The sequence below is a fragment of the Dendrobates tinctorius genome, unplaced genomic scaffold (genome assembly GCF_039654945.1).
Source record: "Dendrobates tinctorius isolate UK_male_01 unplaced genomic scaffold, ASM3965494v1 ptg000094l, whole genome shotgun sequence".
In the NCBI taxonomy this organism is placed as follows: Eukaryota; Metazoa; Chordata; class Amphibia; order Anura; family Dendrobatidae; genus Dendrobates; species Dendrobates tinctorius.
This window is the reverse complement of record NW_027361762.1, coordinates 5,148,016-5,162,052: the sequence shown is the minus strand read 5'-3', so window position 1 is coordinate 5,162,052 and position 14,037 is coordinate 5,148,016. Positions and strand designations below refer to the sequence as shown.

Below are 14,037 nucleotides of genomic sequence, written 5' to 3'. Positions count from 1 at the left end.
CTGTGTGACTGATGTCCTCTGCAAGCCTTATTTGTGTGCATTTTTTCCACTAGGCAGCCAGACCCTCTTGGGATACTGGCTGTCTTCATCAGTGGTTTGCACCTGTGCTGCCCCAGCCTTTATCAATGGAGGTCTGCTGCATCCTGCTAGTGCATTAGTCAGGGTTTGGTGAGTCTACGGCTACGTTCACACGTAGCGGAACTCTCGCGGAAATTACCGCAAGAATTCCGGATTCCATTCCGTGGGAAAATCGCATTTTAAATTCCCGCGGAAAAACTAGCGATTTGCAAGCGTAATTAGCTTGCAGAATGCTTGCGTTTTCCAAGCGATCTGGAGCATCGCTTGGAAAACTGATTGACAGGTTGGTCACACTCGTCAAACATAAGTGTTTGACGAGTGTGACCAACTTTTTACTACTGATGCTGCCTATGCAGCGAGACGTCACAAATGACCGCGAGACGTCACGATCCCGCGAAAACGGACGCCATCGCGATCATTCTTGCAAAGGATTACTGGGAGCGTGGAGAGCGGCGGGAAGGCGATGCCGGAAGGTAAGAATAACAATATTTTTTATTTTAAATTCTATTTTTTACAGGGATATGGTGCCCGGAGGACAGTCTCCTCTCCACCGGACCGTGGGTACCATCCGCAAATGTTCTGCTTACTTTTCGCATGGTGTACACAGCCACATACGGAAAGTAAGCAGAACAATGCATTCCTATGGGTGCGGGACCGCCGCGATTCCGCTAAATTAATGATGAGCATGCTGTGTTTTTTACTGCAAAGCAATTCCGCCGCGGAAAAAAACGCAGCATTAGCACAGCATTGCGGAATCCCACAGGAATGCATGGGATGCTTATTTTTCGCAGCAAAATCGCACGTTTAAAACCGCCGTGAAAACGCGAAAAAAACGCTACGTGTGAACTCTGCCTACTACATAAGTGTGTTTTTTTTTTTTTTTGTTTTTTTTAATTTTAAATCCGAAATATACTAGAAATAACGTCAGGATGGTTCCCCCAAGGAATTTACACAAGAAGGTCCAGAGAGGAGAGACTGAAAATAGGGAGCAACACAAGATCTTTTACCAAGTTGCAGTATTTTTTGGTAACATTTTTAAAGTCGTTTCCACATATGAAATGGTGAAAAGGAAAGTTATGTGATGGATTGGAGCAAATGTGAATATTCCATTATTTATATAGATACCTGTACACATTGATGAGCTTTGAATGATTGACTGATCTTTTCTTTTCCCAGTCGGGATCGATCCTCTGTAGGGGACTTGGGAAATTACCTCCAATTTTGGCCTGTGCATATATATCCCTTAATGCAAACGCCTGGATGTTCCCTAATGGGAAAATCAAAGGTTATTAACGACACAATGGATATAGTTGGGTCTGTCAATATATCTAAAAGCTCAGGCAAAAAAAACGGGTGTGGAAACCCTAACAACTAGCCAGAGTTACAATTATACAAAAAAGCTAATAGGAACAATCTCTGAATCTACAGATATATGAAACTAATCTAGAACACAGCCTCTCATGCAAACAGTGATCTTAAAAAATTATTGATATATAATATACAGTATGCTGATCACCGAATGTACTTCTAAACTGTGCACTATTGCTTTTACTTACTTATTTACAGCAGGGTATATGTTCATTTTGCTTCTATTTTAGGTTTTGTCTGTTTAATGGCCAGTGTGAACATGCTCCTATTTTGCATGCATAGCAATGTATACTCCAGTTCATTTTTTTTTTTCGGTTATTTTTCATATGTAATCTGAAAGCAGCATGATGTAGTGGTAGAGACTGATTTTATTTAAACAGCCACATGCACCTCAGTAAGTGACACATCACTGGAATCAGGTTTTCTGCCTCTACATTATGCAGCTCTCAGATTACATAGCAAAAGGCGGCTGTCAGATTCCCTTTAACAATTTTAGGGATTCCCAGATCAACCCTTTTTTGATTGGATAATGAAGTGCATTGGCATCCATGATTTGCATAATGTTTTTTGTCGGACACCTGTATATGATTCTTTGCTATTATATGCAACACTGAACGATGGGTGAATCTGAACAATTCGTTGTTGTGTACAGCCAACTGTTGCTGCCAGCAGATCAATATTCTGGCTTTGCCAGGTTTCTTGATGCTTTGTTACTGTCATCAGCCCACTTGGCCCAACCGAGCCTGCATGTGTTTGGTATTGTGTGCTCCTGCCACATCCCTCCTTCAGAGAATTATCTCCAAGAACTGGGATCTAAGGGGTAACGTTTCCTCTTGTGGAGCGTGACAAGCCCCATCCAAGAACAAAAGCATTGGACATGTAAACTCATAGTGCCCAATCCTTCTTTCACGGACATCATCATCAACTGAAAATGGTGCCTGTGGCTGACTAATATTTATGGGAAGAGGGGGGCTTAAGTTTGTAGAAGCCATTTTACCATGATTACTTTTAGCATCATCTGACAATTCAGTCCTAGGACATGCACAGCTGTAAAGTACTGCTTCATCATGGGTCAGCCGGAAACTAACATTCAGTCCATCTTCATCTTTAAATGTCATAAACTTGGAGCCTAATCACAGAAAGTAATGATGACCCTTACCAAAGCCAAAAAGAATATAAATGGCCCCCTGGCTTGTGTAGTACGCCTGAGGTCCTAAAAGTTTGCCTTCTCCCATGATGCTGTATTTTACAATAGCACCCAGCGGATTCCCAGTACGACCCGAGATCAAGAGAAATCCAAGATCTGGCTGCAGAGGAAACGTAGTCATATTAGACATGGTCTTAGTTACATCATACGACTTCAGTCAATTAGTTCTGCAATGCACAAGGCTGCAGATGTGTGATGAGGACGGTACAGTCGGGACAGAAGCTTAGGCGATATTCACATATTGCAGCCATGTAACACTTTTCCAATGCATTTTTTACAAGCCTGCGGTGAAGTGCTGACATGTGAATAGATCCTCCTAAGGGCGACTATCTACCTTAGATAACTGTCCCATGAACGCTTTATCTGCCGACAGTTATGTCTCCCAACTCCACCATACACATGAACGCTGGTCTCGGCTGAGAGTTCATATGTTCTCTATGGGGGGAGTGGGTAAGGCATTGCTAGACTCCTCTAGAAGATCAGGACAGATTCTGCCCTCCACTGATAATCTGTAAAGAGGGAGTTGGGAGCCCTCCATACACATTAGATTGTAAACCAGTCCCGCAGAAGTCAAGTGTTTTCCATTGTGTATGAGAACTTTTAAAGGGAATCTGTCAGCAAGTTTTTGATATGCAATCTAAGAGCAGCATGAGGTAGGGGTTGAGATACGGATTCCAGTGATGTGTCACTTACTAGGTTGTGTGCTGTAATTTCAATACAATCAATGTTTTATCAGCAATAGATTATCACTGCCAGACTAGCTTCCATGTGCATCCTGGTCCACCCTTGCCCAAAGCACTGATTAGCAGCTTACGATCAACAGGCAATGTATATAAAAAGCTGCTAATCAGTGGGGTGGGCGGGATTAGCTTTCTGAGCTCTGCTACATGTACAGCAGAGAAAACTCGGATTCTACCACAACTGCTTCACCTAGTAAATTAAGTGACACATCACTGGAATCAGGGTTTCTTTCTCTACATTAAGCTGCTCTCAGATGAAATAGCAAAGACCTGGTGACAGATTCCCTTTAATAGTGAATCTGCCATCATCAGAAGCTCAGGGTGTGTGCCACATTGTGACTTAGCTCTGAAAGGATGGAACTACAGACTTCAGCACACCCTAGCCACCCAATCTCTTCTCCAGACTTTTGCCGCTAGCCACTTGAGCCAAATAATTGGATACTAAGGAAAAAATAAACAATGACAATGTGATTTGACTCTACCACAGTTTGAGAAGAAATTGGACAAAATGTAAAAATTCGTTGAGAATTTTGGAAATGACATAGTGCCAAATCCCCTACTAGTTTATGCACTTACCTGACTTTCTCCGATGGTAAGAACAAGCAAGTCATTTATAAAGTCGTCGTCTAGATCTGGCAGAATCACAGCCGGGGCGGCTATTGTTCCACTTGACACATGGTTAAGACTCATCGTCCATAAAGATTCCCCTTGAGAACAGGCACAAAACAAAGCATTATTTCTGGGCACAAGTCTCCTCATTCACTAGACCGGGTGCTGCGTTCATTATGCTATCACACTGGTACAAAATCCCGGTGTTTACGCAGAATATCCCAGCGAAGATTATTCATCGTGCAAACTACAAGTAATAGGAAACGACGCAGGATGTGTGTATTACTAGGAAAGTCCAGACTAGACTGTTCATTTTCCTATCAGTTTGCTCTTGTACTGGATCCTTGTGCTCAGTACAAGCCCAGATCTGAGATGTAAGGCCTCTTTCACACTTCAGTTATTTGCATCAGTTAAAATCCGCCAAAAAGGGAGACAAGCGGATCTGAGAGAGAGAGAGAGAGATTTTTTGTCCGGCACCCAGACAGATTTTGGGGTTAATTCAGTGTCTGGAGGATCCGCCGGCCAAAAAAACGTTGCAAGCTCCGTTTGGAAATCTTTGAGGATGTTGACGGACACTAACATTGTGGCGGATTCTCAAAAAAACGGATGCAACGGACGGTAATCAGTCAGGATCCGCCACTAATGAAAGTCAATGGGGAAAAAAACGGATCTGCAAAGAAAAATGGCGGATCCGTTTTTTTTCAAAATTGGCGGATCTTGACTGATTGTCAAAAACGGAAGTGTGAAAGAGGCCTTAGTCTTTCCTAACGGCAGCACAACAATGGGGCCAGCTTTGCGCCTGTGGACTAACAGGACAGGCAAAATTATTAATGAAACTAATAGAGATAAGCAAACCCGAACAGGAAAGTTCAGTGTGCGTACCGAACACCTACTGGAATTCACCAGGAAGTCCTTTTTAGTGTTTGTGTTCGGGCCCCTGAACACCGGGTGTTTGCACGCTGTCATGTGCATGACAGCGCAGCAAACACCACTTCAGATCACCGGTAATATCATCACCGCCAGTCAGACAGCCGCGGTTCCCACGCTGCCAAATGACAGCGTGAGTGCGAAGCTGTGATCAGAGGTATAAAGTTTACCTCTGGTGACTGGTGTCGGCTGATGGGACTACTGCTCCAATCAGCCGACACCTGCTGCTGCTAATAACAGCGAGCGCAGGAGTGGCTGATGGGAGTATTCATCCTAATTCCGACCCTCAGCTGTCAGCTATATCATGGCTGGCTATCGAGAATAGAGAGGGTCCTCATGCAGTTTTTAATTATTCAAATAAATAATTTAAAAAAAAAAAAAAAAGTGTGGGGTCTCCTCTATTTTTGACAATCAGCCAAGCTAAAGCAGACAGCTGGGGGCTGGTATTCTCAGGCTGGTAAGGGGCCATGGATATTGCTCCCACCCAGCCTAAAAATAGCAGCCCGCAGCTGCCCAGAAAAGGCACATCTATTAGATGCGCCAATTCTAGCGCTTTGCTCGACTCTTCCCACTTGCCCTGGTGCAGTGCCAAGTGGGGTTCATATTTGTGGGGTTGATGTCACTTTTGTATTGTCCGGTGACATCAAGCCCACGGCTTACTAATGGAGTAACTACCATATCCTTGTCCGTCACTCTGTCTCAGTAATGGAAGGGCGGTGTGGCCATGTAAACATATTGCTGGACTTGTCTTTGAAAGAGCTACATGCACATATAAATACGTAGTTTGAGGTATAAAATCCTGCTGAGAGATTCCCTATAAATGTCATGTATATACTCTGCACATCTGGGATCTTCATTTCTGGTTTCTAAGACTCTTCTTCAGGTAGATTTCAACCATAGACAAAAATATTTCTCCAGTGTTCACGTAAAATTCCACTTACACTAAAACATCACATCAAGGACTTCTGAGTGTCATTTACACACTGAGCTGTTTGATTTTGAAAAATAAACCGATATAATTCAAAGTTTTTCTAGAAGTCATACGTGTGAACAGTGTCCTGTCTACCATGCGTAAATTGTCCAGAAACCTATAACACTAAGAGGGTTGATGTATTTCCGATGGAGGATAGGATCAGAATTGTAAGCTATGCTTTCCATTGGTCTCAGTACAGACACACATCACTAGGATATGCCATTAATGCTTGGTCAGCGGCTGCCCAGTTACTGTGACCACCACTGATCGCTAGAACGAAAGGTCAAGGCTACATGACCACTTCTGCTGTCAGACGCTCAGTGTAAATATTGGGGTATCACAGTGAAAAGATATCTTCATTTCTATTAAGTCTGAGTCAGTAAAGATAAATCAGGCGTGTGGCGAGACTCGGTTCTGCTACTTAGATTGCTATCTCACAGCTCCCTCACCTGTAGATGCAGTGATCAAGCTCAGCAGCTTGTACGTTCCTGTAAGAAGACAGGTGTCATTCTGTTTTATGACCAGCTGTCCACACTGAATACTACGGAGATTCTCCTGAGTGTGTCTTCTCCACAGGATGCTCCCACTAACACCAGAGAGAACAGAGAGGAAGGGGCGCTGCTTCACAACACCTGCAAGGTACACAGATGAAAAGGACGTCCTGTCAAAGAAGCGTTCAAATACAGTTATAGTGGTGGTTTCACCTAGAAAACACTGCCAATATGCCTACTTGGGGTACTGCCCAACACAGAGGAAAAAGCGTTAGGCACTGCTCACTAAGGCTAGGTTCACATTTGTGTATGGAGGATCTGCGGCCGTCTGCGGACTTCCTCCGTGAAGCTCCACCCACAGCCGCACCTCCTTCGGTCAGCTCCGCCTACATCTGCATGCGACCTGCACACCCTGTCTTTAGCACTGGGTACGCAGGTCGTGCCACTGTATGTGGATGCCTCCGAATGCGTCCCTTTGACGAGGCGGCGCCCGCATAAAATTCCAACATGATGCGTTTGACGCGGTCACCGCACCGTCAAAGCGACGCATGCGGCAGCATCCATATACAGCGGCACAACCTATGTACCCAATGCTAAAGATAGGGTAGGCGGAGTTGACCGAAGGAGGTGCGGCCGTGGGCGGAGCTTCACGGAGGAAGTCCGCAGATCCTCCATACGCAAATGTGAACCTAGCCTAAGGTGTTACACAAAAAGCCAGGGTTCAGCTGATAATGGGGCTCAGTAATTAAATATAAGGACAGCAAAAGTCCACAGATAAAAACCAGGCAGCGACTGTTTCGCATTCAGACATGCTTCTTCTGGGATCAAAAGAATTGTGACTGAATACAAATGGCCGTTGCCCGGTTTTTATATCTTGATATACACTTACACTCTTCTCCCTTGGATATGCACTTTTTTCAATAAAAAATACTTTAACAGATTGGTGAGTGCTGTATTTTTTCTTCCTTACTATTATCATTATCAATTATAATTATTATAGTGCCATTTGTTCCAAGGCGCTTTACATGGGAGGAGGGGTATACATAATAAAAACAAGAATAATAATTATGAACAATACAAGTCACCGACTGGTTTTGGAGGAGAGAGGACCATGCCCCTGAGGGATCACAATCTACAAAGGATCCTTTTGGATAAGTTATTTGGGCTTACTGTGCGCTGCTGAGACTAGGATAAAGTCACCACATGAGAAACTTTTTAACTCTTTATTCCCAACGCGTTTCAAAGTGGAAAATCACTTCTTCTTCAGGGGATGACATAGAGTCTATGTCATCCCCTAAAGAAGAAGTGATTTTCCACTTTGAAACGCGTTGGGAATAAAGAGTTAAAAAGTTTCTCATGTGGTGACTTTATCCTGGTCTCAGCAGCGCACAGTAAGCCCAAATAACTTATCCAAAAGGATCTTTATCTGTGGTCACGGACGTGAACCTCGGGCGTGCAGCAGGCTGACATTGATCTACATGCTTTAATCTATCTTGGAAAAGGTGAGTAGATTCCCTGAATTTATTTCATCTGTTACCCAGATAAGACCCTATTGCGCTCTTTCTTTCCTCAGTTTTATCTAATCTACAAAGGATGGGTGAGGATACAGTAGGTTAGGGCAGAGCTGGTCGTGCAGTGGTTTGGTGGATCGGTGGTTACTGTAGGTTGTAGGCTTGTCGGAAGAGTTGTTTTTTTAGGTTCCTTTTGAAGGTCTCCACGGTGGGTAAGAATCTGAAATGTTAGGGTAGAGAGTTCCAGAGTAGGGGGGGGATGCTCGGGAGAAGACGTGCATGCGATTGTGGGACGAGGAGATAAGAGGGGACTATGGACTGCTTAGGGCATATTCATGTCAGTCAGGGTACCTCACCTATCAGCCACTACAAATAGCTGCCCCCCATTAGCTTGGTGCAACCAGGTATTACACTAGTCTGCCATTTATTTTATTTAAGGGGACATCCAACAAACATCATTTTCACCTCTTCACAGGGTAAGTGATAAATGTATGATTGATGAGCGGGACGAGAATGTGCACCTCACAATCTAGATTCCCTATCAATATGTCTTTGGAGAGTGGAAGGAAACCGGAGAACTTGGAGGAAACCAGTACAAACTCCTTATCACCTATTTTTTTGGATAAGAAAAAATGATGTTGGTTGGATAATCCTAATATAGGATTTTACCTTCCAGCAAAGGTCATTTTATTGGAAAAAAAAACATTATTGCAAAGGCCGGTATCACCTTACCCTGTGATGCGTTTATCCTGGAAGACAAGAATGTCAGCAGTATGTCGGGAACACCATCCTGATTTACGTCAAAAAGCTCCAGAGGCGAGGAAAACTCTAGAAAACACAACAGCAAATATTACAAAATGACTGAAAAACAAAATGTGAAATGTTTAAATTTACCGTACCTAACAGGTATCTGCCACAGTGATGTTCTATGATTATACAGATTACTCTAATGTATGACTATTGTGGAATATTAAAGTCACCCCCGAGGAAAAAAATCAGAAATTGCAGGTTTGGCCAGAAGGAAAGACGCTATCTTGCCTCTAATCGTATACTAACCTGTTCTCCATCATTCCAGACCTGTGGGGACAAGGTAAAATAACTGGGCCAAAGCTGCATTTTCTGCTTTTTCAGAGGGGAGGGTTCAATTCTGCCGTCAGTGCAGTTTCCTTCCATCGACCTGCACCGGTAACTACAGGAAACCCTGCAGCATATTCTCCTTCTGCACAAGAAATACTTCAGCCTCCTCACATACTGCACATACAATTTATTTTCCCATTGACAGTGCTATTTGCTGATAGACAGGTCTCGTCACATACTCCTCCCTCAGCAGCCATGATAGACAGGTCTCGTCACATACTCCTCCCTCAGCAGCCATGATATACAGGTCTCGTCACATACTCCTCCCTCAGCAGCCATGATAGACAGGTCTCGTCACATACTCCTCCCTCAGCAGCCATGATAGACAGGTCTCGTCACATACTCCTCCCTCAGCAGCCATGATAGACAGGTCTCGTCACATAGTCCTCCCTCAGCAGCCATGATAGACAGGTCTCGTCACATAGTCCTCCCTCAGCAGCCATGATAGACAGGTCTCGTCACATACTCCTCCCTCAGCAGCCATGATAGACAGGTCTCGTCACATACTCCTCCCTCAGCAGCCATGATACACAGGTCTCGTCACATACTCCTCCCTCAGCAGCCATGATACACAGGTCTCGTCACATACTCCTCCCTCAGCAGCCATGATACACAGGTCTCGTCACATACTCCTCCCTCAGCAGCCATGATAGACAGGTCTCGTCACATACTCCTCCCTCAGCAGCCATGATAGACAGGTCTCGTCACATACTCCTCCCTCAGCAGCCATGATAGACAGGTCTCGTCACATACTCCTCCCTCAGCAGCCATGATAGACAGGTCTCGTCACATACTCCTCCCTCAGCAGCCATGATAGACAGGTCTCGTCACATACTCCTCCCTCAGCAGCCATGATAGACAGGTCTCGTCACATACTCCTCCCTCAGCAGCCATGATAGACAGGTCTCGTCACATAGTCCTCCCTCAGCAGCCATGATAGACAGGTCTCGTCACATAGTCCTCCCTCAGCAGCCATGATAGACAGGTCTCGTCACATACTCCTCCCTCAGCAGCCATGATAGACAGGTCTCGTCACATACTCCTTCCTCAGCAGCCATGATAGACAGGTCTCGTCACATACTCCTCCCTCAGCAGCCATGATACACAGGTCTCGTCACATACTCCTCCCTCAGCAGCCATGATACACAGGTCTCGTCACATACTCCTCCCTCAGCAGCCATGATACACAGGTCTCGTCACATACTCCTCCCTCAGCAGCCATGATAGACAGGTCTCGTCACATAGTCCTCCCTCAGCAGCCATGATAGACAGGTCTCGTCACATACTCCTCCCTCAGCAGCCATGACAGACAGGTCTCGTCACATACTCCTCCCTCAGCAGCCATGATATACAGGTCTCGTCACATACTCCTCCCTCAGCAGCCATGATAGACAGGTCTCGTCACATACTCCTCCCTCAGCAGCCATGATAGACAGGTCTCGTCACATACTCCTCCCTCAGCAGCCATGATAGACAGGTCTCGTCACATACTCCTCCCTCAGCAGCCATGATAGACAGGTCTCGTCACATACTCCTCCCTCAGCAGCCATGATAGACAGGTCTCGTCACATACTCCTCCCTCAGCAGCCATGATAGACAGGTCTCGTCACATACTCCTCCCTCAGCAGCCATGATAGACAGGTCTCGTCAAATACTCCTCCCTCAGCAGCCATGATAGACAGGTCTCGTCACATACTCCTCCCTCAGCAGCCATGATACACAGGTCTCGTCACATACTCCTCCCTCAGCAGCCATTACAATCGCTTTATATAAACATTGTTTTTGAAATGTTAAAAAGCATTAAACCTTAAGGGTATGTGCACATGACGTCTTATACCTGAAGCATCTCGTGGTGAAAAAAAGAGAGGAAAACATGAGAAAAAAATAAAAAATCGAGCAGTCTTTAACCCCTTCACTACCAAGGGTGGTTTGCACATTAACTCCCGGGCCAATTTTTACAATTCTGACCACTGTCCCTTTATGAGGTAATAACTCTGGAACGCTTCCATGGATCCCGGTGATTCTGACGTTGTTTTCTCGTGACATATTGTACTTCATATTAGTGGTAAAATTTAATTCATATAACTTGCGTTTATTTTTGAAAAAAATGGAAATTGGGCGAAAATTTAGAAAATTTCACAATTTTCCAACGTTGAATTTTTATGCTCTTAAATCAGAGATATGGCACTCAAAAAACTTAATAGATAACATTTCCCACCTGTTTACTTTACATCAGCACAATTTGGGAACCAAAATTTTTTTTTTTTTGTTAGGAAGTTATAAGGGTTAAAAGTTGACCAGCGATTTCTCATTTTTGCAACACCATTTTATTTTTAGGGACCACATCACATTTGAAGCCACTTTGAGGGGTCTATATGCTAGAAAATACCCAAAAGTGACACCATTCTAAAAACTTCACCCCTCAAGGTGCTCAAAACCACATTCAAGAAGTTTATTAACCCTTCAGGTGCTTCACAGGAATTTTTTTAATGTTTAAAAAAAAAAATGAACATTTAACTTTTTTTCACAAAAAAATTACTTCAGGTTCAATTTTTTTATTTTACCAAGGGTAACAGGAGAAACTGGACTGCAAAAGTTATTGTGCAATTTGTCCTGAGTACGCTGATACTTGATATGTGGGGGGAACCACTGTTTGGGCGCATGGCAGAGCTCGGAAGGGAAGGAGCGCCGTTTGACTTTTTCACTGCAAAATTGGCTGGAATTCAGATTGGATGCCATGCCACGTTTGGAGAGCCCCTGATGTACCTAAACAGTGGAAACCCCCCACAAGTGACCCCATTTTGGAAACTAGACCCCCCCAAGGAACTTATCTAGATATGTGGTGGGCACTTTAAACCCCTAAGGGCTTCACAGAAGTTTATAACGTACAGCGGTACAATTAAAACATGGATTTTTGTGAGTACTCACCGTAAAATCCTTTTCTCCGAGACGCTCATTGGGGGAAACAGAGACTGTGGGGTGTGTGCTACTGCCGCCTGGAGGCTGACACTAGGCATACAAAAAACAAGTTGGCTCCTCCTCCGCCGCATACACCCTCGCCCCGATAGCGGGCAGAAACCAGTTTAGTGCAAAAGCAGTAGGAGAACATCCAAAAATTAGCCTTAACGCAGGAAAATCATATGTCTGAAAAAGGACCACCCTACATTAAATAAGGAATTATACTAATTAAATAAACAAGAGCCAACTGGCTATCAGGGTGGGTGCTGTGTCCCCCAATGAGCGTCTCAGAGAAAAGGATTTTACGGTGAGTACTCACAAAAATCCATGTTTCTCCTTCGTCTCATTGGGGGACACAGAGACTGTGGGACGTCCTAAAGCAGTCCCTGGGTGGGAGGACAACTCACCGATCCAAGCCGCATGCCCTCCTGTCTAAAGGTGTGCCACTGCTGCTTGGAGAATTTTCCTACCCAGGCTCGCATCCGACGAGGCCTGAGTATGCACATTGTAATGCTTACAAAAAGTGTGCAGGCTGGACCAGGTTGCTGCTTTGCATACCTGCTCTGCCAAAGCCTGGTCCCGAAGCGCCCAAGAGGCGCCCACTGCCCGAGTAGAGTGCGCCCCTATCCCTGTTGGAATCGGTGCGCCTCTAATACGGTAAGCCTCCTGAATAGTTAGGCGAATCCATCTGGCTATGGTTGATCGTGAGGCTGCGAGACCCTTCCTGCGCCCTTCCGGAATCACAAACAATGAGTCCGTCTGGCGAAAAGGTGCTGTCCTTGACACGTACCTCCTGAGAGCTCTTACCAGATCTAAAGAGTGGAGCGCCCTTTCCACTCTGTGTACTGGCGCTGGACAAAACGAAGGCAGAACAATGTCCTCATTAATATGGAAAGAGGACACGACCTTCGGCAGAAAAGGCGGCGGTGGTCTAAGGACTACTTTATCCTCAAAAAAAAAAGTCAGAAAAGGAGCTCTGCAAGATAATGCTCCTAACTCCGAGACCCGCCTAATGGAAGTTATGGCTACCAAGAATACCACCTTCCTGGAGAGATATGACAATGAAATTTGCTGTAATGGTTCAAACTGGGCTTCCTGTAGGACACCCAGGACCAGGTTAAGGTCCCAGGCGTCTATGGGTGCCCTATAGGGGGGCACCAAATGCGAGACCCCCTGAATGAACGTCCTGACCTGCATATTGGTAGCGATCTTTCGCTGAAAAAGGACCGACAAGGCCGAAATCTGCCTCCTAAGGGAACTTGGCGCCAACCCTGCGTCCAGGCCGGACTGCAGAAAAGCCAGGATGTTGGGGACCGAAAAGGATAATGGCGCAACCCCGTGTTCTCGACACCAATGAAAGAAAACCTTCCAAGTGTTATGATAAATTTTCGCCGAGGCCGGCTTCCGGGCGCTAACCATTGTCGCAACCACTTCACGCCCAAATCCCGCCTGGGTCAGAATCCAAGATTCAACGGCCATGCCGTCAAACACAGGGCCCCTAAGTTCGGGTGGCAGATCGGCCCCTGAGACAGCAAGTCTGGCCGTTCCGGTAGACGCCAAGGCACGTCTGCGAGGAGCTGCACTAGATCCGCGTAACATACTCGACGGGCCAGTCCGGGGCCAGCAGAATTGCCGGGACCCCCTCTGTCTTGATCTTTCTGATGACCCTTGGGAGAAGCGGCAGTGGGGGAAACGGGTATGGGAGCCGAAACTGGCTCCACGGTAGGACCAACGCATCCACCGCGATCGCTCGCGGGTCCTGAGACCGAGCGACAAACGTGCTCACCTTGGCGTTCTCCCTGGACGCCATCAGATCCACGTCAGGAGTCCCCCACCGTTGGCAAATCTGCTGGAAGACCTCGGGGTGAAGGGACCATTCCCCGGCCGTGACGCCCTGTCGGCTTAGGAAATCTGCTGCCCAATTTTCCACACCTGGTATGTGAACTGCTGAGATTACCGAGTGGTGCCTCTCGGCCCAACGGAGCACATGCTCTATCTCGCGCATGGTTGCCCTGCTGCGCGTGCCTCCCTGGTGATT

General features: G+C 45.7%; 1 protein-coding gene across 3 annotated transcripts in view; it reads right to left on the bottom strand.

The window, feature by feature from the left end:
• FAM234B (family with sequence similarity 234 member B) overlaps positions 1–14,037 on the bottom strand; it is a 117,198-nt gene that overhangs the window by 10,428 nt on the left and 92,733 nt on the right. For all 3 annotated transcript variants that reach the window (XM_073586660.1, XM_073586659.1, XM_073586658.1), the window contains 5 exons: positions 8,637–8,732; positions 6,352–6,534; positions 3,970–4,100; positions 2,606–2,753; positions 1,204–1,345 (listed from right to left, as the gene is read on the bottom strand). In XM_073586660.1, coding sequence (XP_073442761.1) covers positions 1,204–1,345; positions 2,606–2,753; positions 3,970–4,100; positions 6,352–6,534; positions 8,637–8,732 — 700 coding nt within the window. The remainder of the gene's footprint in view (positions 1–1,203; positions 1,346–2,605; positions 2,754–3,969; positions 4,101–6,351; positions 6,535–8,636; positions 8,733–14,037) is intronic.